Below are 25357 nucleotides of genomic sequence, written 5' to 3'. Positions count from 1 at the left end.
AATAGTTATTCCGAAGTTATTAGGAAAAAAATCCCTATGTACGCTGGATGCGGGTGGCTCATGCCTGTAATCCTAGCTACTCAGGAGGCTGAGATCTAAGGATCATAGTTCAAAGCCAATCTGGGGAAGAAAAGTCCCTGTGAGACTTTTATCCCCAGTTAGCCACCAGAAAACTGGAAGAAGCGCTGTGTCTCAAAGTGGTAGAGCCTTGAGCAAAAAAGTACTCAGGGTCCAGTGTTCAAGCCTCACGATTGGCAAATAAATAAATAAATAAAAATAAAGATAAATCAGTATTTACTAGATTAAGACTTTTTTGGAAAGGGTAGGGTTTATATTTGTTCTAAAAATAATACACATTAGATAAACCATTTAAAAAAGTTAGATAGTAGTAGGCCCTTCCAGGTAGCATTTATGTGGGTAAAGTTTTGAACTGAGGATATGTGGTGCTTCTAGAAAATTCTGCAGTGAAAATTTAGGCTCTAACAGAGCATGTTTGTTATATTCAGATAACTTAGAATCACACCCTGATAAGGGTTAGGAAGGCCAGACAGAGCATGAGTATGTGCTTGAGATAATAGGCAGAAGCTACAGGAAGCTTTTGAGGAAAAACATGTAACCATGAACGCTTTGATTTAAAAATGAATCTGGTTATAAAAATGGCTTGGACTGGAGACAGAAGAAACTAACCACAAAAAAGTTACATATAAGCTGAGCACTGGTGGCTCACGCCTGGAATCCTAGCTACTAAGGAGATTGAGATCTGAGGATCCCAGTTCAAAGCCAGCCCGGGCAGGAAAGTCCATGAGACTCTTATCTCCAATTAGCCACCAGAAAACCAGGAGTGGCGCTGTGGCTGAAGTGGAAGAGCACTAGCCTTGAGCTGCAGAGCTGAGGGATAGCACCTAGGCCCAGAGTTCAAGCCACAGGACCAACCAAAAAAGAAAAAAAATCATATGTGGGTTGCCTGAAAATAGTAGCTTAAGAAAACAAGGGAACAAAAAATAAAAAGCTTGGTAAAGGGTATTAAAGACAGAATAATCAGAGTAGTGTTGCAGTGATAATTTGGAACAAAGGGAAAGGCCAAAAAGGTCAGAGAAAAACACTAAGAATTTGGAATGTCAACAAGATATTCACATGTAAGAGTGCTGTGGAAAAAGCTGTAGCAAAGGTAAAAATTTGGGAGTGATGGTGTTGATGAAGCCATAGCTTGACCTCATAAAAATTCAACAGATTCTTATAAGACTTGAGAGCAGACAGAAAGGAATCATTGCATAGGAAGAGCCAAGACATACAGGGTTATAGACGCTAAGAGAAAATAATTTCAAGAGACATCTTTATGCTCTTGTAACTGAACATATGCAACCACCATTCAGTTACTTGGTCTCAAATCTGCCAATCATCTTGAATTTCTCCCTTTCACATTCTGCTTTCAGCCCATGGGTGGTCTTACAGAATCAACTGTACTATATGGAGCATGTTCTACCATTTCTGCAGCTAGTACCCTGTCCAGCTCTTCCAGGGCAGCACAATGGCCTTATGAATTGCCTCGCTGTTCCTCTTGGCCTCCACAATCTGAAAAATCTGAATATTCCATCTCAAGCATAAATGGCAAAACATATTTTGCCATTCTCCTCCTCTGAATGTTCTGGTGGCCTCTTCTATTCTTAGAACAGAGTTCATGGTTCATGCTGTGGTTCCCATGACCTGAGTTGACCTGATCTGATCTTTCTTGAGTTCTTAATGTCACTACTCCTCTCAATCTTTATAGCCATGCTGACTTCAATCTGTATAGCTATGTGGACCTTCCTTGACTTTCAACACCCTAAGAGGCATTCAATAAGTAAAAAAGTTAAACATGGAATGTAAGTCAGGTTTGGTAGTACATGCTTGTAATCCTAACCCTTGCGAGTCAAGGGAAGGAAGATCATAGTTCAAGGCTGGGTTACCCAATGAGAACCTGTCTTAAAACAATCAAACAAAAAAGTGATCTAATATTGGGTAATATAAATTCCGAGAAGAAAAATAACAGACTAGAAGAGAGTGATGGAAGACTAAGCCTTTTGCTTTATTGTGTCTACTCCCTCAACTCTACTAGACCCATACCAGCCCGACCAGCACTATCACCAACTCATGTCTTCCTGACTTGCTTCTTCCTTCATTCTATATGTTGTCAATTACTATCCAAGGCATGGGGAACCCAAAAGGGGAAAACAAAGAAGAGCATCTTCCCTGCCCTCGTGGGACTGTCATAGTAGTGGAGGGTCAGACCACCGACAAAATGAATAAGTGAAATGTAGTGTATGGTAGATATTGGTAAGTGCTAAGGAGATAATCAAGCAAGGGGAAGGCATGGGAGGATATCTTTGCGATATGATAAATGTGAACTGCAATTTTAGGCAGCACGGTCCAAGATACTAGGGGGAAACATAGAGAAGGACTGGGGCTGGGGGATGAGACACAAATCTATAGCATATATCAAGAGAGGAGGAGGGTGGCATATTGATGAGAAATGACTTAAGAGAAGAAAAAGAAGATGTGGAGATAGAGAGAAACTGCGTTAGATTGCTCAGGGGACATCCATTGTTCTCTCCTGTATGTTATTTTCCTCACACAATTTACATTACCTGCCATTCTAGGTCATAGTTGTCTTTTTATTTATTTAATATCTTTCTCCTTCTGTAGAATTTTTTTCCCATGGAGGCAGACTTTGAACTCTTTAACTATAGCAATGTCAGACCCACACCAGGAACTCCATTTTAATGAAGACACGGATGAGTAGAGGGGAGAGGCCAGGTCACAATGTTAACTGCAAAGGCAGAGCAGAAAGGCTTGCTGAATTTGGCAGAAAGGCTTTTGCTTATCTAGTCCCTGTTCCAAGTCTGATGACAGCACCCAAGCTGGATGGGAATAAACCACAAAGGAATAGGAGGAAAGCAGTGAGATAAAGGCATCAACCAGTTCTGAAGTTTCCTTAACAGCACTTTAAATAGATGCTATACCAGCTGTTTTTTTTTTTTGCTATGTTCTTTTTCTCTAACTTACTTAGGATATTTTATCTTCTTAAATAGACAGAAAACTGTGCATGTTGTGTGATTTGACCCATTGCATCCTTTTGGAGAACTGGCAAATCTTACTCTGCTTATTATTAACATAATTGCAACTAAGGTGTCTTAAGTCTCATGTTAAGTCTTAGCTGTAATCTCATTTACTGTGCTGTTTATTTCATGATTAGGTAAGCATCTTAAGAGAGAGAGACTGATTAGGATGTATTGTCTTCATATACTACTTGTTAAATGGAATTCCTTGGTACAACTACTTAAAAGTAATTAAGAGAAAAAAAAAAAGATATCCTGAAACTGCAGAACATAAACTATAGACAAATCTGAGGAACTGAAGGATGTTTCTATAATGAAATAGGTGCAAAAACCTTATAAATGTGAAAATAGGAAGTGGCACAGTGGTTCAAGTGGTAGAGCGCTAGCCTTGAGCTGAAGAGCTGAGGAACAGCGCCCAGGCCCAGGGTTCAAGCCCCACAACCGACAAAAAAATATATATTCTTTGGGAAGGTGGCTCAGTGGTAGAATGCTTGCCTTGCATGCATGAGGCCCTGGGTTCCTGGGTTCGATTCCTCAGCACCACATAAGCAGAAAAAGCCAGAAGTGGCACCGTGTGTGGTTCAAGTGGTAGAGCGCCAGCCTTGAGCTGAAGAGCTGAGGGACAGCGCCCGGCCCAGAGTTCAGGCCCTATGACTGGCAAAAAAAAAAAGGTGAAAATATACAAATAATGTCATCAGAAAGATAACTTCATGCCTTGCCTCATCATGAACCCTTCCACACCTTCCCAGCTATACTGCTCTGTTGCAAAAGGCAGCACCTTAGGAAATCAGATAGTGACGCAAAGCTATTCAAAAGAAAACACTGTAGGGAGTGAATTTACCTAAAAATGTTTCAGATGGCGGCGTATACATGCAATCTAAAGAATAAGGCAACTACAGGATAGGAAAAGACAGGACATCTCTTCTATGGTAGACATGATGAGTCTGTGGACAAGTGACATCTTTGAAGGCATATGACAGCTGAGTAGAAGCAGCCCCAACAAGACAAAACTCAAAGCAGAGAACTAAACACAGAGAATGAAAGAATAATTGATTCCATGCAGCTCTGTTAATGTTCTCTGCTGGAAGTAGTGCCATCTTTATTAACCTTTACACTTCCATTGGACAAGGTCTTGTCTAATTTCATCATAAGAAAAAGAAAGTCACCAAAGAAAATGAAGACATGTTTTCTCACATCTTAAATAGGACTGTCACAGATTAAAACAAAAAGTATGTGTCGTGCTTCATGTGGTTGCTGTTAACCGTTGTAGAAATAGTCTATGCTATCTACATACTTAAAAAATTGTCCTCCAAAAGCCCTTATGTAGTCTAGGTTGGCACACTTAATGTCATGTAGCTTTTCCTCGAATGTCAGCACAGCAGAAGAGAATTTTAATTTTATGCTATCAGAAATAAGTAAGGTATACATTTTAAAGTCACTTTCAAGATTTTTGTAAAATATGCATTTTGATTACTTTGGGAAGTATGCATTTATTTATAATATAAGCATGAAAGTATATTGAAGAACAGTAGCTTAAAAGCAGCTTGGTTTATTTTCTCCTGCCTGCAAGGCTTCTCTTTCTATTTGGATGAAATAAAAAATGGCAATGATGGACAGCTACCCAGTTATTTCATTGCTAGGTTACATATGTGCCCATTTAACCTGCTTGCTGACAGCAGTTTTCATAGTGTTATGTTCCTTTGTTTCCTGGGAGAGAAGGGAAAAGAAAAAGTAGATTGACATCATCCTCTCCATATCACGAGTAAGCGTAAGAAAACCTGGCATCTCCATGACTTACACCAAATATCAAGATAAGAGACACAGAATAGATAAAAAGGACATTTTTCTCATCTTCCCTCCCCTCCCCTCTCTGTTCCCCTCTTCTCTTCTCTCCTCCCCTCTCCTCCCCACACCTTTCCTCTCCTCTCCTTCTCCCCTCCTATTCCCTCCTCTCTCTTTTTCTTTCCATCCCTCCTTTTCTCTTTCCTTTCCTGTGTGTCTCTCTTCCAAAGAACTGTATTCTGAAAACTTAAGTTTGTTTTATGTGACCCTTGTAAAGTTGACCTTAAGAGAATGCCCCAAATGGGAGCAGATCCTGTCTCTACTCTTCCAGTTCTCCACCTCACACAGACACCAGTCCTCTGCACTCAACACACTAAGGTTCTGAGCCCCTTTTAGCAGCTTCCCTGGAGTTCTGTCAGAAGATGATACTCTCCTTCCCCTACATGAGCTCTCCAAACCCATCCCTACATGCTTACCCACCATGCTTTAGGGCATTCTTCCCCAGGCTTGCATGATGTTGAGCTCCTACTCTATGTCTGCTTTGCAGCAATCAGCATGTCATAGCCTCCTCCACATTCTCCGGTTGCTCCTGGTGAATCACTTGACTTTGTTGGAGACATTCTTATAACCTGTAAAATGTGAAGTTTTACAATGTCTGTACAAATATTGACAGAAATGCAAGAATATTTTCTTGCAGAAGTGATGAGTAAAAATGACACTGCTAAACAGTCATCTTGGGATGCATGACACTATCATTTTCTCCATCCACAGTTCTCCATCTTCCAAATGGTGTGCACAAACTTACTGTGCGTAAAGTGTTAGGATTTTGTCCTTCTCTATGAGCACCATTTTGCAAGGTCTTTGCCCAACCTTTATAACACAACACACACAGTTTTAAATAAAGAGCTTGTTTTTCAGATTCTGGATGAAGATGACACTGATGTTGCCTTGAAACAAGAAAAACAGGAGATTCCACTTTTAAGCAGAGGTAAAAATATCCAGTTTGCATAGATTAGCCCTAATACTTGGACCATTTTCCCTGTACCTTATGCAACACCTGACATACAGATCGGAATTTGCCAGCAATTTGTACCTACAAAGATTGGTTGTTCTAGAAGTGGGGCTAGGGCTAGGGAAGCCCCTTCTTTGCCAAGAGCAGTGTTCCCCAAACTGCTACACTGTAGGGAATTCCCACAGACTCTTGCCACTCTCTACACACTGAGTTCCATTTAGTATTTTGCTGAGAATTTGTATCAGGAATACAATTTTCCCAAAATATGGGGGCTGGGAAGGTGGCTCAGTGGTAGAGTGCTTGCCTTGCATGCATGAGGCCCTGGGTTCGATTCCTCAGCACCACATAAGCAGAAAAAGCCAGAAGTGGCGCTATGGCTCAAGTGGTAGAGCACTAGCCTTGAGCTGAAGTGCTGAGGGACAGTTTTGAAAATTATATTACCCTCACACTTTTCTTGCTTTTGTTAAGTTTTTTTTGATATAGACATGCATATTTTTTTTTTTTTAATCTAGGACTGGCCTTAAACCATGATCCTCCTATCTATGTTCCCTGGTAACTGGTTAACCACTATGAAACATCATGCCATTCGATGGATGAGATAGGACTCTTGTTAACTTATTTTTTTGGCCTACACTGGCCTCAAAGCTTAACTCTCCCAATCTCTACCTCCCAGATAACTGGGACTTCAGGCATGAACCACTTCCTCCAGCCCCTATTTTGCATTTTTCATTCTTTAATGCTTTTCATGTTTCCTCTGAGATTCCAAGGCTGTTTTTTTTTTGTTGTTGTTGTTGTGAGAATACCATACAGAGGAGTTACAATTACATGGGCAAGATAATGAGTACATTTCTTATCAAGCATTGTTGCCTCCTCTTTGTTTCTCCTTCCCATCCCTTCTCATACTCCTCCCCTCCCCTCACCTGATCCTCCCCCCACACCCCCCACCAAAGTTGTAAAGTTCGTTTTTTCGACATAACGACTTGTACATCTCATTGTTACAATGGGTCCACCTGTATCCCTAGTTAAATGATTTGTTTTTCCCTTCCCCTCCACAAATTATACCAAGATCAAATACAATGAAAACAGGGGTTATACCGTGGGAGAGGGACATACAAAGCAACAAAGAAATCATCTTATAAATATGGTAGAAACAATTGTATGAAAGGAAAACAAAAACAAAAAACAATTGAATACTTATCTTGGGGTTCATTCCCCTAACATCAACTTATCTGAGCTTTTCTGCTTATCTCAGACATATGCTAGTTATTGCAAATAAGGGAAACCATGGGACCTATGTTTCTTTGGGCCTGGCTTACTTCACTTAATATAATTTTTTCCAAGTCTTTCCATTTCCTAACAAATGGGGCAATGTCATTTCCGAGGCTATTTTAGCAAATGTATTTATTCTTTCTAGTTCATAGGATACATTGTGTTTCAGCTTAAGACTTGAACTTATTTATAACAGAGTTGACATTTTACAGTATCTAAGCTCATGGTAATCTCCCTGGATAGAAAAAACCTGGAAACAAATTAAACTCATTATGATTCCTTTATTATATATTACATTTTTAGTATTATGCATATGCTCTTTGATTTTAGCATATCACTGGGCCCAAATGACAGTGTGAGTTATTTTCATTGCCATTGTCTTTATTCAAAATGTTACAGTCCCCTTGGTGAGTCTCTGATCCTTCGCTGAGACTGATTTTTACCAGTCCTTCTGTCTATCAACCCACTCCATCATATTGTGTTCACTCGTAGTGATAAGCCCTTCCCTCATTTTTGTTGCTAACTATATTGGCCATTCATTCACAACTTTATTTTTGGATACCTTAGTTAAGTTATTAAGAAATCACACTTTTTCTTGCTCATCTTAATTAAAATAATCTGCAGTTCCACACCAGGATTTCTTTTGTAACAATCTTTTCATTTTAAAGGCAAATGTTTTTGTTTTTGTTTTTGTTTGTTTGTTTTTGGGTCCAGTCGTGGGGCCTGAACTCAGGGCCTGGGCGCTGTCCCTCAGCTCTTCAGCTCAAGGCTAGCACTCTACCACTTGAGCCACAGCGTCACTTCCGGCTTTTTTTCTGCTTATGTGGTGCTGAGGAATCGAACCAAGGGCCTTAAGCATACAAGGCAAGTGCTCTACCACTGAGCCACCTTCCCAGCCCCAGGCAAATGTTTTCTTAAGCTGTATCTAACTGTTACTGTGCCTCCAAGTGTGGTTCTGTTAGATTTCCAAATTGTGCTGAAAAAATTATAATATAAATCTTAAAATTTGTTTTTAATTTTAAATACATATTCTGGATTGGGCAGAAATAAATTGTGAAATATTCTTAAATGATTATAATTATGTGTTCATTGGCTGTTAATTTTATTTTTTATTACTTTGAATGCAGATCAGTCAGTAAAACCAGTAGTGTCTACTGTGTGCTTGGAAAACCTCTGTTTATCCATTCTCTTTTATAGTTTTCAAGAAGGAGCTTAGTAAGTCCTCAGCTATTCACCTATCACTTAAGCTTCCCTTGATGCTCTTTTCTGCTTACTTGGCCTTCAATAGCCCTGAAATTGTTGACAACAAATGTACTTAGCAGAACAAAATATGTGGGCAGTTATAACAAAGTGTCATACAAATAGATAAAAAAAAAAAATAAAAGATATGTTGAATCATTGCTCATACTGTCCACAAGATACTCTTAGCCAATCCAAGGGTTGGAGATCTGCACTAGAACTATGGACTGGAAACAAACCATCAGTCTCTCTTTAGCTATAATCCTGAGATTCCTGAATAAGAAGCTCAATTAGAAACTACAAGTGTGTTCTTGCCTTAAACAAGTTGAACTTTTTCATTTAAGATTTGTCAAAATGTTTTCAACTTGAACCTAGCATGAAAGCACATGGGATAATAGAGGGAGACTAGTGGTTGTCTTGACAGTTAAGAAGAGCTGTTCACTCCTCTATACTCTGGTAATAAACACAGTAAAACAGTACAAGTTCTCACACAGGTTCTTCAATTATTATATATATTATATATTTTATTAAAATTATTATAAATGTCTTTATGAACATATTGCAGATAGTTTTAAAATAGGTACAGTTTACAAATGGATGTCTAACCATATATTTATATATAAGTAGTTAATGAACCAGTATTTCTTTTGGTTCATTTTACTGCATGAACATCAAAATGTAATGGACTTCGCTTTTGCCTGTTTTCTTTTTTGAAGAAAAAAAGCAGTACAATGGTATTCCAGCAATAAAAGGAAAATCTTCATTGCTTAACCAGAAAAGGTAAGTGTATAATTGTACAACTTCCAAGTGGGTGAAATTATAGTGTTGAAAAGTAATTATCAATGTTTAAATACAAGAAGAAAGATAATAATAGCAACAAAGGCAATAAGAACGGAACCACATTTTACAACATAAAGAGCAGAAATTCACCTTTTCCCAGCCTGTTTTATTTCTTTTGTGAAGATCTGGGAAAAAAAATGAAAGAGAACGGGCAAGTAAGCAATTTAAATGGCCACAATAGCTAAGGTATTGAAAATGTCACACTTAATCTAAGGTGACTATGAATTAATGAACTGATATTTTTTTTCTGTGTGACTCATTGACTTACTGTTAAACATACATGTAATTATAATCTTCACATTCTAGAATGTACTTGACGAGAATTTTGTCACTCTCAAAATCAACTGGATGTTTTCTTTTTTTAAAAAAGAAAAATGCTCATTTTCTATTTATTTTGTTCTGGTGAATAACATTTTATTTCTTATTACTTGTTATATACACATTGTTTTAATAGAAAAATTATATATATTTATGGTATACAACATGGTGGTTTGAAACACGGATATGGCGTCAGCTAAATTAAGCCAATAACTTGCAGATTGTCTCACAATGCACTTTTTAAAAGTAGTTGTGCAAAGGTGCTGCTATTCAACAAATCAGTTTATAAGTATAATGTTTCTTGATTGATATCACCTCTTTCATTATCCTCCCCCATCTCTCCCAACCCAATCTCTGAATATTTTCAATATCGTTTAGAATTTAAAAACATGTTTTCAAGGAAACAACTACTTACCTCTTCTACAAACTTATCTAGGCTGCTTCCAGACATACAGACTGTGCCCAGAGACACCGTGAAATAATGGCAGGAATAACAACAGAGGAGCTCTCATTTGCACGAATGTGTTGACAGGGGAGTTAATGACTCCTCCACTCAAATCCACCTCTCTCCTTCTCCCTACCATCTTCAAAGTCAAATGCAAATTCCTTAGCATGGTGCAACTTCCCTTCACTCTCCTTAGTTGCCATCTTGCTTCCCAGCAGTTCTAAATTACTTGCAGCTTTAACACGACCTTCTGTCTCTTTGTGCTTCCTCCTTCATTTGAATTCTATCTACAACCTGTGTACAAGTCTCCATCGCTCTTGCATTCGGTCTTATTTAGCTCAGTGGTTTCTTCTTTGGGGCCTTGCTACATGCTCAGACAAATGGAGATGTTTACCAAATCACTGCGGCTGTTACCAGGTTGCGTCATAATTCCTTCATCTTCAGTGATTATATGCTGAATGACATTTATGCCTTGACACACAAGCAGCCTTTCACAGTCAGATGGAATCATCCGACTGGACATCTATCCTCATATTGTAAACAAGCCTCATTTGGACAGAAACAGTGTCCTGTGTCTATATCAGAATCTCTGAGAAGTCATTCCTGAAAACTCATTCCCAAAAGACCAGTCACACTCTACTATGAGATCAGGAATCCTGTTGGATATCTTTTAAAGAATTCAATAATATCTCCTTCTATCATCTATTTATTTTCACCATTTTTAATTTAAGCATTTTCTTCATTTTCCAGTCAGTGAATTCACTCCATAGAACAGAGTCCATGGGGTTCATCCTTGTGTTTAGAATGGCACTTGCCTCATAGTTAGTGTTCAGTATTTATTTGACACATTCAAACGTCTAAACATAATTGTGTGTGTTTCACACATTTCTTTTTTTTTTTGTTTTTGGGTCCGTTGTGGGGCCTGAACTCTGGGCCTGGGCACTGTCCCTCAGCTCTTCAGCTTAAGGCTAGCGCTCTACCACTTGAGCCACAGCACCACTTTCGGCTTTTTTCTTATGTGGTGCTGAGGAATCGAACGCAGGGCCTCGAGCATGCAAGGCAAGTACTCTACCACTGAGCCACCTTCCCAGCCCCCACACATTGCTTTTATGAAGTTGTATTTTATTTTTTGTCGCTCATGGGCCTGAACTCTGTACCTGGGTGCTGTCCCGCAGCACTTCAGCTCAAGGATAGCGCTCTACCACTTGATCCATAGCACCACTTCCGGCTTTTTCTGCTTATGGGAATCTGTTGAGGAATCGAACCCAGGGCCTCATGCATGCAAGGCAATCACTCTATCACTGAGCCACCTTCCTAGTCCCAAAGATGTATATTTTTGTAGCACTGTTGACTCATTAACACAATATAAATATTAAGACTGCAATCCAATCTAAACAATCTTAAGGGAAGGAATTTAAGAAACACATTACTAACAGTAGTAATCATGAGGCAGGTGAAGTAAACATGGGAAAATGGAGTCAGGGACTCAGAGACAAACACTGCATAGCTTAATTTAATGAACTGGCTTTTGTTTCTCTTTGTTTTGTTTTGCTTTAAGCTTTGCATTCCTTCACTGAGCAGAAATATATAGTAGAAACAAAAGCAAAAACAAAACAAAAAACTCCCTCATTTTGACTGTGCCACTTGACCACATGGGCAAGTTCAATTCTGGAAAGCAAATAAAAGTATCTTAAAGAAAGACACTTATCCTGGGAATGAAACATGTAGTCAAATGACCCCTTTGATCACAGAAGTGTTTACAAAGGGAAACTATTTATATTGAGTAAGGACATCTGTCTTAAAATGAGCTTCTGGTGAAACCCATCCTTTGTTTAAGGTGTATTCCAGGAAAGTAACCATCGATGCCACAGGTTCCAGTTATTACACAGTTTTACAGCAAGAATAAATAAAAAGCATACCAAGTGTCCAGAACAAAGGGGAACACTCAACCTAAGAGAATGTAAATCAATCTTCAACCTACCTTTTTATCTTAAATACCCTTGATGCCAGTGTTCCTCTTTACATGCACCCTCATGCATGTCTGGGTATATACGGCCTTTTCCTTTCCTTTGCTTTGGTTTGCTTTACCAATAAACTTTCTTGGTCTCTATGTCTAAAATATTTTTTACAACACCATTACAATCCAATATCCAAAGCAAGGACTTCTCTCTCTGGGAACCTCCTCAGCCTACTTTGGTCCCAAGGAAAATGATATGGATAATCATACTAACAATTTTTAGGTACTACTTGCTGAGTACTTACTGATGCTAAGCAATGGGCTAAGCTCTTTATATCTGCCATTTAATTTCAGCACAACTCTATGAAGTAGATTCTATTATTGCTGATAAAAGCCACCAGTTCTGAGAAGAAAGCATTCTGCTTCTGTGAATTTTACCACCACTCCTAATATCACCATGAATTTCCAGTATCATTAAAGTAAAATTAAATAAAATAAAAGATTTTCTCAGTAAAATTTCAGCATTAAGGGAGTTATAATTAATGAGCATTTTAGACTTTGTTTGAGTGTTCCCTAGCAGACAAGCATTCATTGATGTGTCCTCAATTTTAAAAAGCCAGCTAGACAGTGTAATGAATGCTAATGAACTATTGACAGTAGAAGCACATTACATTTGATATTAACTACTATCAGATTTTCAAAAGGCCCTCCTAGTGTAAACGTATAAAACTCTCTAGAGCTGTGATCTTAATTTATGGATGTCAGCATGAAAGGATCACAAAAATCTTATCACTTGAAATAAAATGCTATAAACTTTTATTTTATCCACTTACCCATCTTCACCTCCTGTGTTTTTACCACTGTTGGCGTCTTGTGTTTGTCTGATCCCATCAAACTCAGGGCTCTGGTCTCACAATGTACCACACTAACTTAGATGCCCTCCTTACAACTTGTTTTTCGTTGTTGTTGGTGGTTGTGGGGCTTGAACTCTGGGCATGGGTGCTGTCCCTCAGTTCTTCAGCTGAAGGCTAGAGGTCTACCACTTGAGCCACAGTGCCACTTCTGTTTTTTTGGTGGTCTATTGGAGATAAGAATCTCATGGACTTTCCTGCCTGGGTGGGCTTTGAACTGTGATCCTCAGATCTCAGACTCCTTAGTAGCTGGAATTACAGGTGTGAGCCATTGGTGCACCCAACTACAACTTGTTTTCTATAACAAGGTATCTTGTTAAAACTTGGATCAGATCGTCTTTCTGATATGTGGGAAATCTTGCCCTCCCCATGCTACAAACCACTGACCTGTCTCAGTCTCTCTTTCCATTTTCTGCTTACTCCTCCACCAAGCTCTGACTTTCTCATTCTTCCTTGAGTGGCCCTTAAGCTTTTGATGCCACAATTACTTAACTTTCCTCCAGATATTCAGGAAATATTTATCTTAGCTACTTCTTTTTCCTCCTAGTTGAAAGCAAAACTTGAGTTACTTACCATAAAAAATATCCAAGGGAGGGTGGGATGTAGCTCAGTGGCAAAGCGCTTGCCTAGCAAGTGCAACGTCCTGGGTTCGATCCCCAGTACCAAAAAAGAAAAGACAAAAAAAAATACAGTTAAAAAAAAACCCAAACAAAAAAATATCCAAGGGATAGATGGCCCATGCTGTTAAGGATAATTTAGCCTCAGTCAATTTATTATGACTAACTTCAAACTTAGAAGCTTACATATGATGAGTAGATAGCAATTATTGTAGGTAAGATTTTTCTGTGTAACTACACAAGATGGAACTTTTAGCACCAACTTATAATCCTTGCTTTCATTTATATTGACATTTCACCTGTTGGAGTGAATGTTTCAGAAATGATTAGTATGATAGTTAACCCGGTTCCTATTTTCAAATTGTAACTTTAGCTTGCCCAGGGTGCCAAGGGAAGATATTAGTCCAAGTTCTGGACATGAAGCTAAGGTTTCTGTGAGTGTTGGTGACCATGTTTCTTCTTCACTAATGACATTGTCTCAGAGCACATCTGTCAAGGAAATAGTGAGAAAACTCACATCTAATTTAAGGTAAAAATAATTACAGATACTTTTTATATTATCTTAAGCTTCCTAAGCACTGGAAATTCTTGTTTTTTTGTGTGTGTTTTTTTTTCTTCTACTGAATGTTAATGTTACTGGCTAAATTTAATGGAATGACTTTGAGATGTCTCATAGCTCTACTGAATTGGATATACTGTTCTTTGATGTGGAACTATGGGAGATAAGCACCAGTGGCTCATTCCTGTAAGCCTAGCTATTCAAGAGACTGAGACATGGAGTATTGCATTTTGAAGCCAGCCAGATCAGAAAAGTTAGCCAGACTGTATCTGTAAAATAAGTAGCAAAATGCCAGGATAGAGACAAGGCTCAAATGGTAGAACAACAATCATGAGCAAACAATTCACACAAGTGTAGAGCCTTAAGGTCAAGCCCCAGTAACCACATAAAAACAAATAAAAGAATCAGACCTATTGTCAGTACCTACCTATTGGAAAGAAAGTTAAGTAACTATACATCCAAACTCTGCTGCCATATCCATACATGTTTATCTAAGTGTGATAGTATGAATTTAGTCTGGTTTCTTATTTATTAGTTTTAAGTTTCAGACATATGATTTGTTGAGTAAAATGGGAAATATGCAATAAACTGTATTTATGCACTGACAAATATGTGTGTGCCTGCATACATCTGAATAAATGTATGAGTAGCACTTAAAATGGAAAATAGATGTATCCAATGATAAGTTCATTTTACGAGTAAGCCAGGCTCTCTTAATAGTGAAAGTATCATTTTTTGAGTCTTTACTATATTTTAGGCATTAACTCAGCTGCTTTTTAATTAGTTTCCTTACTCCTACAAATTTGTGAGATGTGTATTATATATTTTTTGTGGATGAGAAAATGAAGATTAGAGAAACCAAGTAGCACATTAAAATTCACATTAAAATTCACAAAGGCAAATTACTCAGCTACTAAAGACAAGACTGGAATGTAAGCCCAGAGTCTCTTGTTTGAAATGTAATGCTTTTATCCATTGATAGAAACTTTTTCCTGCTGTCCATACTGTCATACTTAGATAAACATGTATGAGTATTGCAGCAGAGTTTGGATGTATAGTTACTTAAACATTTATGTTCCATTCTAGATCATGCATTAAAAACACTATAGTTTTCACTCAGTTTCATCTTGCAAAAGTACGGACAATCAAGACACTGACATTGACACACAGTAAAGAATCACAACATTTCTACCATCCCAACAAGGCAGCCCTTCTGTAGCCACACCTATGTTTCTTTCTCTAGTCTATATGTCCTGAAGGGCACTCAGTTTTGGAAAATACAGTCCTCAGGAGTAGCTGGTGCTCATCTTTGTCAGGAATTAGAATGGCCACTTTGGACAGGTGAGTGCTACATCTCTTGTCCTGGTACCTTCATTCTTCTGCTGTGCTTGTCTTCCTAGGGAAATTCTTCAGTATTTTGTTCCTGACTGTCAGCTACCACCAGGATTTGAATACACATCTGTAGAAGAACTTTTGGAAAATTCTGAGGTAAGTTGTCCATTTGTTTTTAAATCTTTGAGGAAATGAATAGTCTAAGTTTGATCTTCAGTGTAGAAAATGGTGAAATGTTACCTGCTAGCAGGACTTAAGTGAACAAAGACAGGATTCTTACAAGTGAGTGATGCACATAAAGCTGCCTGTGAAATGAGGCATAAAAACAGTAGAGAACATCTTCCAGAGTGAGAATGGCAGGTTGCAGGTATTTCCCTCTCTCCTTAGCATCCTGTCCTGAAAAGCTAGGCTGAGAACTGTGAAGATCAACTACCTTAGAAGCTTAGAGCCCCTGTTTCTCTAAGCCTCAGAGCTTGTAGAATTGATTGACAGACGTGGAAAGACTGTCAGTGAAAAGAACCCAGTTAGTAACAAGACTGGTTTGCTATATACCCCAATGAATCTTGGTATTCTCTAATTTTCGAACCTGTAATTGTTTCTACCTGCTTACCACCTCTAATGCTTTCCCCTCTGCACTACATGATGGGATTGTTCTTGTCATAGCCAGGTGTGACTGCTGGGCCAAGTGATTCAGTAGTCATTTACTTTACTTGATTTTCAGTTGCTCACTTCCTCTCTCTTGAAAGACTTCCTGTATCTTCCATGATGACACATTTCTCATTTCTTTGCTTCCTTTCTCTTTATCTTTTATTTGGCAGTTCTTTTCTCCTTGGATTCCATCATGTTTGTGAGTTCATTTCTGTATTGTGTTCCTCTGTCTACTGACAGCCATTTCTAGGTGATATTAGCTAATACCTGACTTTCCAAATTTTCCCATATGCTCATGACTCTTTTTCTCTGGTACTCCCTTCCAGAGTATCTGACTCCAACTGCTTTCTGCATATCACCTTCAAAATTTCTTAAAATATACTTTTATTGTTAAGGTGTTTACAGAGGGGTTACTATTTCATAACTGAGGTAATGAGTATGTTTCAGTTTTTTTGTACAATGTCACCCCTTCCTTAACTTTCCCTCATATATCATCTTTCGAATAGTCATTATTTCATCATCTAAATTTCCTTCACCTTGATTTGTAAATCTGCACATTTGAAAACATTTTATTTATGTAATCTTTCTTTTGGAATAAAGGAAAATGTAATTTACTAACATATAATTTGCTAAAATATAATTAACTAAATTGGTCTCAGGCTTAAAAGGCCCGTAGGACCAGTGCTGGCTAGTTCTGGGCTTTGATGCTTTTAGTACTAGATATTTGGATATAATAACTCTATTGTAGACAACACACTCTCTAAAGTTAATATCCTTTTTTATTATCATTTATGAAAACAGCTGGAGCAATGCCCAGAACAGAAAAACAAAAAGCTGAAAGTATGTTTCAACCAGGTAAGCTTCCTCTCAATGTAGCCATTTATATTCTGAATGACCCTGTGTTCTAAAGGGGAAACAATACACATTGGTAAATGTTAGGTTTAGAAGGAAATCAAATTTGCATTTACTTATCAAGACACATTAATTTATAGTATATCACATATCAAAAAACAACTCTTTTTGACTTTTAAAATGTAACTGTTTCCATAATATAGAGCTTATGAAACACTTGGAGGAGAACTGTATTTTGAACAAAAACCAGGGCATTCTGAATCTAAGAAATATAGCTACTGAATCTTTGAAACAATAGTCTAAAACAGAAATTGTAGGTTAAGGCTTTAAATTATTTCAGACAATTTGATATCCCTTTTTTCTAGTATCTTATTTTAAGTTTATGATTTTTCCATTATAAAAGTAGTTATATAAAACAATGCTAAGGAATTTAAAGAAAGGAATTTAAAAAAAATAATCCATAGTTCCAAACCAATCAAGTCTACTATTTTTATTTATTATACTTCAAACTTCTCTCTCTGCATAGATTATTTAAAAGTGTAAAATAATGTCATCTGTGTATTTGTTCTTTTGTTTATGTGGCACTATGGCTTTGAATTCAGGGCCTGGAGCTTACTAGGCTGGCATTCTACTACTAACCTATACCACCAGCCTTTGTCGATCTGCTTTTTCAAGCTTAGAAGGAAAATAGAGTCCATGGTGTCTTTCAGTCCTATTACAGAAATAGCTAAAAATCATAAGGCCTTAATTCTCTTATTTCACAATGGGAAAGTAAACTTGGCACAAAGTGAGGTTGGCCAAGCTAACATAGGGGATTCATATTAAAGCTGAGATGACCATTGAGTCTCCCATACTCATTCTCTGACATTGCATAGGTGCAATAGCTTTCCTTTTTCTTTTTGGCAAGACTGGGGTTTGAACTCATGGGGCTTCTAGGTGCAACAACTTTTCATGGCATCAGGAGCAACAGACAGATGTTAAGTCTCCATTACTCATTATCTCTCTGAGGACCTTGTATATCAGGTCCACCACTAGCACATACATTAGCGTTGCTTTCTGTTGCTTTTAGACATCTTCTGGAAAACTACTGTAACAACATGCAGATCTGTAACTAATAGGAAGCAAATGGCAGTCCTGATATTGTGCAGACCACAACTATAATCAAAGGGACTGCCTCATCTCTTCTGTAGATGATGGTGTATCGTTGAATAACCTTGTTTTGTTCTGTTTTTGTTGTTTGTGGGACCTGAACTCAGGGCCTGGGTGCTGTCCCTGAATTCTTTTGCTCATGGCTAGCACTGTAACACTTTGAGCAACACTTCTACTTCCAGTTTTAGGGTGGTTTATTGGAGATAAGTATCTCATGGACTTTCCTGCCTGGGCTGGCTTTGAACGGTGATCCTCAGCTCTCAGCCTCCTGTGTACCTAGTATTACAGGTGTGAGCTACCAGTGCCAGGCTAAACTTCCAGCTCTTTACTGGTTAATTGGAGGTAAGAATCTCAAGGATTTGTCTCCAAGAGCTCTCTTTGAATCTGAAGCCTCAGATCTTAGCCTCCTGAGTAGGATTATAGGCATAAGCCACTACTCCTGGCTGTTGCTCTCTTGAAGATGTCTGTTCCTCTGCTCAGTTTCTTTCATTTTATTTTCATGCTCTCAACTAGATTATAGCCCTGGAAGTTAGTAATATTGTTGTATCAGACCTTGTGTCACAACAGCATTCAGTAAGTACCTTCAAATGTATCTGGATTTAATATTTGTGTATTAAACCAAAGTTGATTATTCCTGTCAAGATGTCTGCCCACACACACATGTGCATATTATATCCCTGTTTATCTGGTCCAAAATCTATAGAGCCATATTTGTATCTTATTTTTCATATAAACTTGTTAGGATTTTAGAGCTACAAAATTGCTCAAGCTGAACTTTCTAAATTTAAGGCAGAAAACTTAAATTTCAATTTAATAGTGTTTCTTTCAAAACATAATTCTATTCTGAATTATTATAGTGTGGAAAGAATTCCATTTCTGATCTGCCACAATACCTTTTCAAGAGTGGGTTTAACCAGCAGAACTAAACCTCTCAACTTGTTCCAATTTGTCTCCTCACCTTAATTAAAATATCTTTTTTTTTCATTGAGCGTTAAAATTTGCCACTATTGTCATCTAGGCACCCTCAGAAGACGTTAACCCAAGGAAAGCAGACTAATAAATCAAGAACATGGATAGTATTGTTTGAAGGAAATATAGCTTGTTGGTTATAGAAGAATGAACTTGTAGAGACTATTAATGCAGTGTGTGTGCTATGTAAATATTCTTGATGTTGAGGTATAATTTTATTCTTCTCTTGCTTTTAATTTTAAATATATAATGCATGAGTCATAGGAAGTTACAGATACTTAACCAGGTAGTCCTGGGAAGCCATCACTGTTTTCTCAAGTGGTCAGATTTTACAATAGAGTGCATATCAAAATCAGGAAACTTAGTAGTGCTATTAGGAGTAGGCTATGTGTAGTTCTATGTCCTTTTATCAGATGTCTTGGTTTGGGTAAACACTACTTAAAACAAATCACAAAACTTCCATCATTACAAAAATAGCTCCTTGATACTCTCCTTTCATGGTCACACAACTCTGTGCCCACAAAACCCTCCAACTTTTGGCACTAATATTACTATCATCCTGCCATTTCTGGAAAGTGGTAGAAGTGAAATTATGTAACCTGAGTTATTTTCTAATTGTCTTTCTTCATTCAACATCTCTTCAGGTCTACTCAAGTGTTTCATCTTATGCTCCTTTTTATGATTCATAAGCAATACAGCCATCTTTTCATATAATGATGTTACTAATATTATATATCTAATTTTAATTTTACTTTGGGGGTTTTGTTTATTCTGGTTATTTTTGTTTTAAGAAAAATATTTCTTGGCTTTTATTATTCAGAATGATAAAGTCTAATGTTGTAGAGTTCTGACAACTAAGAACTCTTAAGTGACTGGTGACATGTAAACTATATGTGGCCTGTATCCTTATTATAGCTGAGTTGAATTACTTGCCTCTCAAAGAAAAGGAAGAAATGACCTTGAGTTTTCATGGAGAGTCCACAGGAAGCATGTGGGAAGCTTCTTGGTGGGGGTAGGGGGGATACATGGTCGTTGTCTAGGTGAGCTGCTTCTTGCAGGGTGAATTGAAGATGTTCAAAGTAATTAACTATAATATATTTTACAAATCAAAATAGTTAGAAGAGCAGATTTTGAATATACTCACCATACCAAAAAATGATGAAAGTTTAAGCCTTTAGATAATGATATGTTAATTAGCCTGGGTTGCAAATTACTCAATATACACATGAGTCTACACAAATAGAAAGGTGGATACCTTCCAAATTTTCTGCATGTAGCCCAGCAGGAAGGATTGGCAGGTCTGCAGTTCCCTGGGAGTAGATGCTATACACGTCTGGTCTATGACTCCTCACTATTTAATATTTGCTTTCTGTCTCAAAAAATGGAGCAATGAACAAAACCAAGTGTATTTTACATGGAAGATACATGCCAGAAGGAGGGGCAAATGAAAACACTAATAAACACGATGTGGAATAACAAACTAACATTCAAATAAGTAAATATATAATTTGATGTGCTCTAAATAACTGTTCAAGGCTGGTGTGTTGGAAGAAGAGGAAGGCAAGTTCAGATGTATGGGTAAGGGGCAGCTGAAGAACTAATGTTCCAACCTAGTCCTGAGGCAAAAAGGGAGCCTCTTGCGGCTATGGGGCTGATGTTACCAAACTAAGAACACAGCAAGAGGAAAGGGCCTGAGGCAAGAATGAGCTTGGTAAATGCTTGGAAGGAGTCAGACTAGAAGTAAGAAAATAAAGAACTAGGGACAGCCAGGTCAAAAATTTTAGAGTCTACTTCTTCATGCTTCAGACAAGCTTCCAGGCATTGTAAGACTCGAAAGTCTGAGAGTTCTTTACATATTCATCTGCAAACCTCATAAGCAGTCACATTTTCAAGTGCTATTACATGTACCCAAACCCACACAATCAACGTTTCTAATATGGAATGCAATTTTGGTTTCTGCTCCCTCAGGCTCCTCTCAATTAATAGAATATGAAGCATGCAACTAATCAGAATATAAGTTACAAACATAAATCCAAGTTAAGTACTCTAAATTGGGACTTTAATGTTTCTTAATTTAATGGAGACCCCACACTCTCCTCTCAGCTCTAATATCAGAATCCTAGTGGAGACACAATGCCCTTTCAATAATTGTATATTTGTATTATCTTTTCTGTTAACATGAAAGTTCTTGGGAGCACAGATTACCTTGTGCATCTTTCTAACACTTGCAATTAAATTAAAGTCCTTGAATTTAAGAAGCAGTTGGTGAATGATTATTAAGCAGAACTACAGACAGGCAATTTTTTTTTGTTGTTGTTTTTAAGGGATTTTACAGAAAGAAAGCAAACTTATGAGAGTAATGAGTAGCTAAGAGATGATGAGGAAGGGCAGTTCACAGGGAAGGTTGGCACATAGTGGGGAATGTGTTGGAAGAGGCACAGATTGGTAGGGTAAGCCCAGAAGGCATTTGATGAGGGCATTTCACAAATTTCCTGGCATCCTAGTCATATTAGAAAACAGAAATCTCCTCATTACAGAAACATTCAAATGTTTGTGATGGGATTTGCCCTGGATCTGCTTTCTCATATTCCCCCCACCCCAGTCCTCTCAAAATGTTGATATAAGTGATTAATATCATTCTAAAATAAAAGCATCTGGCCCTCCATTGTGTCTTCTACTTCATGGTGCCTCAGGCCAGCATACCATCTTGGAAAACAACTAAGACCTTTAAATCAGCTGAGGGCATATGCTTTCCATACTCTTTGCACTGCAATAAAGAACCCAAGAGAGGGAGGGAGCAGAATGCCTCCTTCTGTGCTTTATGGGGACACAAGAGACTTAAGTTATAAATAACCCAACGTCATCTTCAAGTTAGCCCAAATGACTGACCATCTGTCATTGCCTGTGAGTTACTGGCACTGTTGAGAGAAGGCAATGGTACTTGCCACCCTTATGCCTTGAAGAGTTTCCTATCACTCATGGGAGAGCAAATTCAACATTCATAGGGCTTCTTCTTCATTCCAAAGCAAAGCTTTCCAAGCCTACCTTGGTATGCCTGTCAGCCTTTATAATGACTGTATATTTGCCACCTTTTTCTCTTCCTCTTCCATCATATAGTAAGCTCCTTAAAGGTATCAGCAATTTGTAACCTGTACCACACTTACATAGTAGCATGCACACTTGGCACATGTGTGCAGAATTGTAATATGGAGTTAACTATGGTGTTAGGGTTAACTATGATATTATATTTATATAGCTATCTGTATCTATATCTAGTTTTATATATCTATATCTCTATCTAGTTATCTATATATCTTAGTTACCTTAGTTATCTATATTATAGAATTAACTGTGATCTTAGACTGTTTTAAAAACACATTGAGTCTATTTTTAAAAAAAATTCCTAGATCCAGAATGTATACATGGTCCATTATGAAAAAAAGCTAAAGAGAAAAATTCAGTCCCTCATTTATGATGTGAACAGAAAAGCAATACTTACTGAAATCTCTTGGGGACAATGTGAAGAAAAAAGGAAGAAAGCTGAGTGTAAACTTAATGACCTTCGTATGAAAGCGGTGGTGCTGCTGCAGAAGCTTCAGCTGGTAAGTGATAAGTGTGTGTGTGTTGCAGAGATTTACAAAGATCCTGTCACCAGGTCCCTCCTGACTTTGTCATTGTCATAGTGACCTTGAATAAGTCACCTAACCTACCGCCTTGTTGGTTTCAAAGACCAAGTGAACCAACTTTGAAGAGATGTACTAAAGCATTAAAAAGTTATTTTCTCTTTTTCTCTCAACATATATCAGAATCTGTGCTGTGGGTAAGCCATCACCTTTGGTATCTCGTCCAATACCATGTGTCCAATAGAAAACTTGTTGCGAGTTTTTTAGAAAGCAAGATATTTAATTTTAAGTTCACAAATCTTTTTAAAAAGAAATCCTGAGGGACAGCGCCCAGGCCCAGAGTTCAGGCCCCATGACCAGCAAATAAAATAAATAAAAATAAAGAATGTCCCTAATCTTAGAGAAGAAACAGCATGTAAGTATAATTAGTATGAGTTTTATTTGCATGTTTTTAATCCATCAAAAATCGAGACTCAATGATATATTGAACTAATTAGGAATGATCTTCTATAAAAGCACATAAAATACTAGATACTGTACAGAAAAGATGAAAATGGAATAACCAAGATTGCAAAGCCATTCTGTAGGTTCTAAAAGTTAAGTGGAGGAACCCAAGGCAGCATGGTGAGTTCAAAGAGCATGTTGTCTTCAGATTATAGCTCTGAGTACTGACTGGGGTGGGAGACTGAGTTGTCCTGGCCCAGGAATTGTTGGAGAAGCAGAGGTGAGTCACTGAAGAAAACGTTGAAGGATTGAAGACGGCGTTGGCCATGAATGGGCTGGGGGAGAGACAAACCAACTCACCATACACCACAATAAAATATGAGGAACATAGATCTGAAGTCAGACTGCCTGAGTTCCCATCCTATCTCTAAAATTTTTTATGTGTGGGTTTATTTTTCTATCCTCAAGTATGCATCTTTTGACTTACCTAGATTTTTTCTCTTGTATTTAATACAAAATGAAATGCAGAAAAGGTTTCAGAAGGGAGAAATCTCCCTTCCCTTTGGTGATCTAGGCAGCAATTAAAATGCTAAATTATTAAAATAATAAAGGAGGATTAACACTAACTGTTCTCACATTATTGTAATTGCATTTGTGCTTCTATCAACAACACGTCAGCCGGTTCTTCATATTTATTATTGCTGTGTGGTTTGAGTGGAGCTCTTTTGGTTCTTCAGCTGGGAGAGTTTGTACATGTAACTGGCTTTTATAGGGAAGCTCTAGTTTTGGAGCCTGGCACATGGTGTAGTTTTGTGATTTTTTTTTTGTTTCAATAACAAGACATTTTAGAAAGAGTAAAGAAATTTTACATCATAGAAATTGGATAATGCTTTCAGGTAATCAAAAACATGAAAAACAATTCTTAGTTCTCACAATAGAAAAATCAATGTTTATGAAAAAAATAGATGCTACTGAATTTAAAAAATACTGATTTATCTTCATGCCAAACATTATGTGGGTTTTCCCAAAGTATCTATTTTATTCAGAAAGTTTGGTGGAGACACAAACGTTGTTAGTGTCATGTGAAATAGCTGTAGGGTGTTACCCTAAGAAGTGTAGCCTAACTGAATTATACTCATTCCCCTACTTGAAAGTTCTGTTTGCCAGATCAATGGCCACAGAATAAAGCAGAGAAGGTGGCTAGTGAGGGAATGTTTAGAACTAGGACAACTAGATCATTTTTAAGAAGGAAGGAGCTACAAGTGGAACTCATCACCACTAAAGGAGACAAATTACTCTTAACCACTTGAAAGCATAAATGAGATCAAATGAGAAAGCATTTGAAAAAGTTTCAAAGCATTGCTAAATACAGACAGGTGGACTTGGAAGACCACCTTGATGACAGAGCTAAGCAATGGGTCCTCTTACCTGGTGTGACTGTGGCTTTTCTCTTCCAGGGTTGTCCAGTGGGTGACCTGGAACAGATTGATGCTTATTTAGAATCTTTGCTTCAAGAAGATAATCGACTTTTCCGGAAGACTTTAAATAAGGAGTTTCTAGATGCGGGACATTAGTCTCCAGAAAATAATGAAGGCATTCAATGTTAAGTCAGGAAAGGTTCTTTTCTTAAAAAAAATAATTCTAAGAAAATCAGGAGATTCTTTTCAAACTTTTCTTTTGTAAAGTTTAGCTTGTTTAACTATGAAAAGCTCCATAGAGATGGGAATTGCTTTACAAGCTATATACTTCCTAATTTTACTTCCTAACTCTTCTTATGCTCTCTCATATTTTCTAGAGTGTTCTTATTCACAGCTAAGGAAAATAAATAAGAATATCACACCTAACTTTGCTTTTACTTCACTGTCAAAACATGAAAACAGCAGTTTTTAAAATCCATATGAAGCTGAGTGAGGTGATGCATGACTGTAATCCAAGCTATTTAGGAGATCAGAGATTAGGAGGATCAAGGTTTGAGGCTGGCCCCAAACAAAACATATGAAACCACTACAGAAAAAAAAATTAGCCAAAGTGTAAAAGGGCTTAGGGTTCTGGCTTATAATAAAGTCTTTGCTTAGGTGGTACAGAACTCTGAGTTTAAGCCCTAGTAACATAACTCTGAGTTTAAGCCCTAGTAACAGAAAAAAAAGTCACTAGACAAAGGACTTAGAATCTCATGTGCTTGAAACATGTTGAGAAAGACATTCTATTACTGTAGAGAAAACTTAATAAAACTGAAAATATAAATCTCACTCTAACTTTTCTAGTAAACAAACCACTGAATCATAGTATATACATA

The 25357-nt window shown here is 37.6% G+C and overlaps 1 protein-coding gene across 1 annotated transcript in view; it reads left to right on the top strand.

Moving 5' to 3' along the window:
• The window catches only part of Morc1 (MORC family CW-type zinc finger 1), a 133238-nt gene extending 108603 nt beyond the window's left edge, over positions 1–24635 (top strand). The window contains exons 22-28 of the mRNA XM_042676862.1: positions 5796–5865; positions 9114–9177; positions 13859–14014; positions 15445–15532; positions 16826–16879; positions 22402–22596; positions 24519–24635. Of these exons, the coding sequence (XP_042532796.1) occupies positions 5796–5865; positions 9114–9177; positions 13859–14014; positions 15445–15532; positions 16826–16879; positions 22402–22596; positions 24519–24635 (744 nt within the window). The remainder of the gene's footprint in view (positions 1–5795; positions 5866–9113; positions 9178–13858; positions 14015–15444; positions 15533–16825; positions 16880–22401; positions 22597–24518) is intronic.
• The last annotated feature ends 722 nt before the right edge of the window (positions 24636–25357 follow it).

This window comes from Dipodomys spectabilis, unplaced genomic scaffold (genome assembly GCF_019054845.1).
Source record: "Dipodomys spectabilis isolate Male_0828 unplaced genomic scaffold, ASM1905484v1 ptg000032l, whole genome shotgun sequence".
Lineage (NCBI taxonomy): Eukaryota > Metazoa > Chordata > Mammalia > Rodentia > Heteromyidae > Dipodomys > Dipodomys spectabilis.
This window is presented reverse-complemented; position numbering and strand designations above follow the sequence as displayed.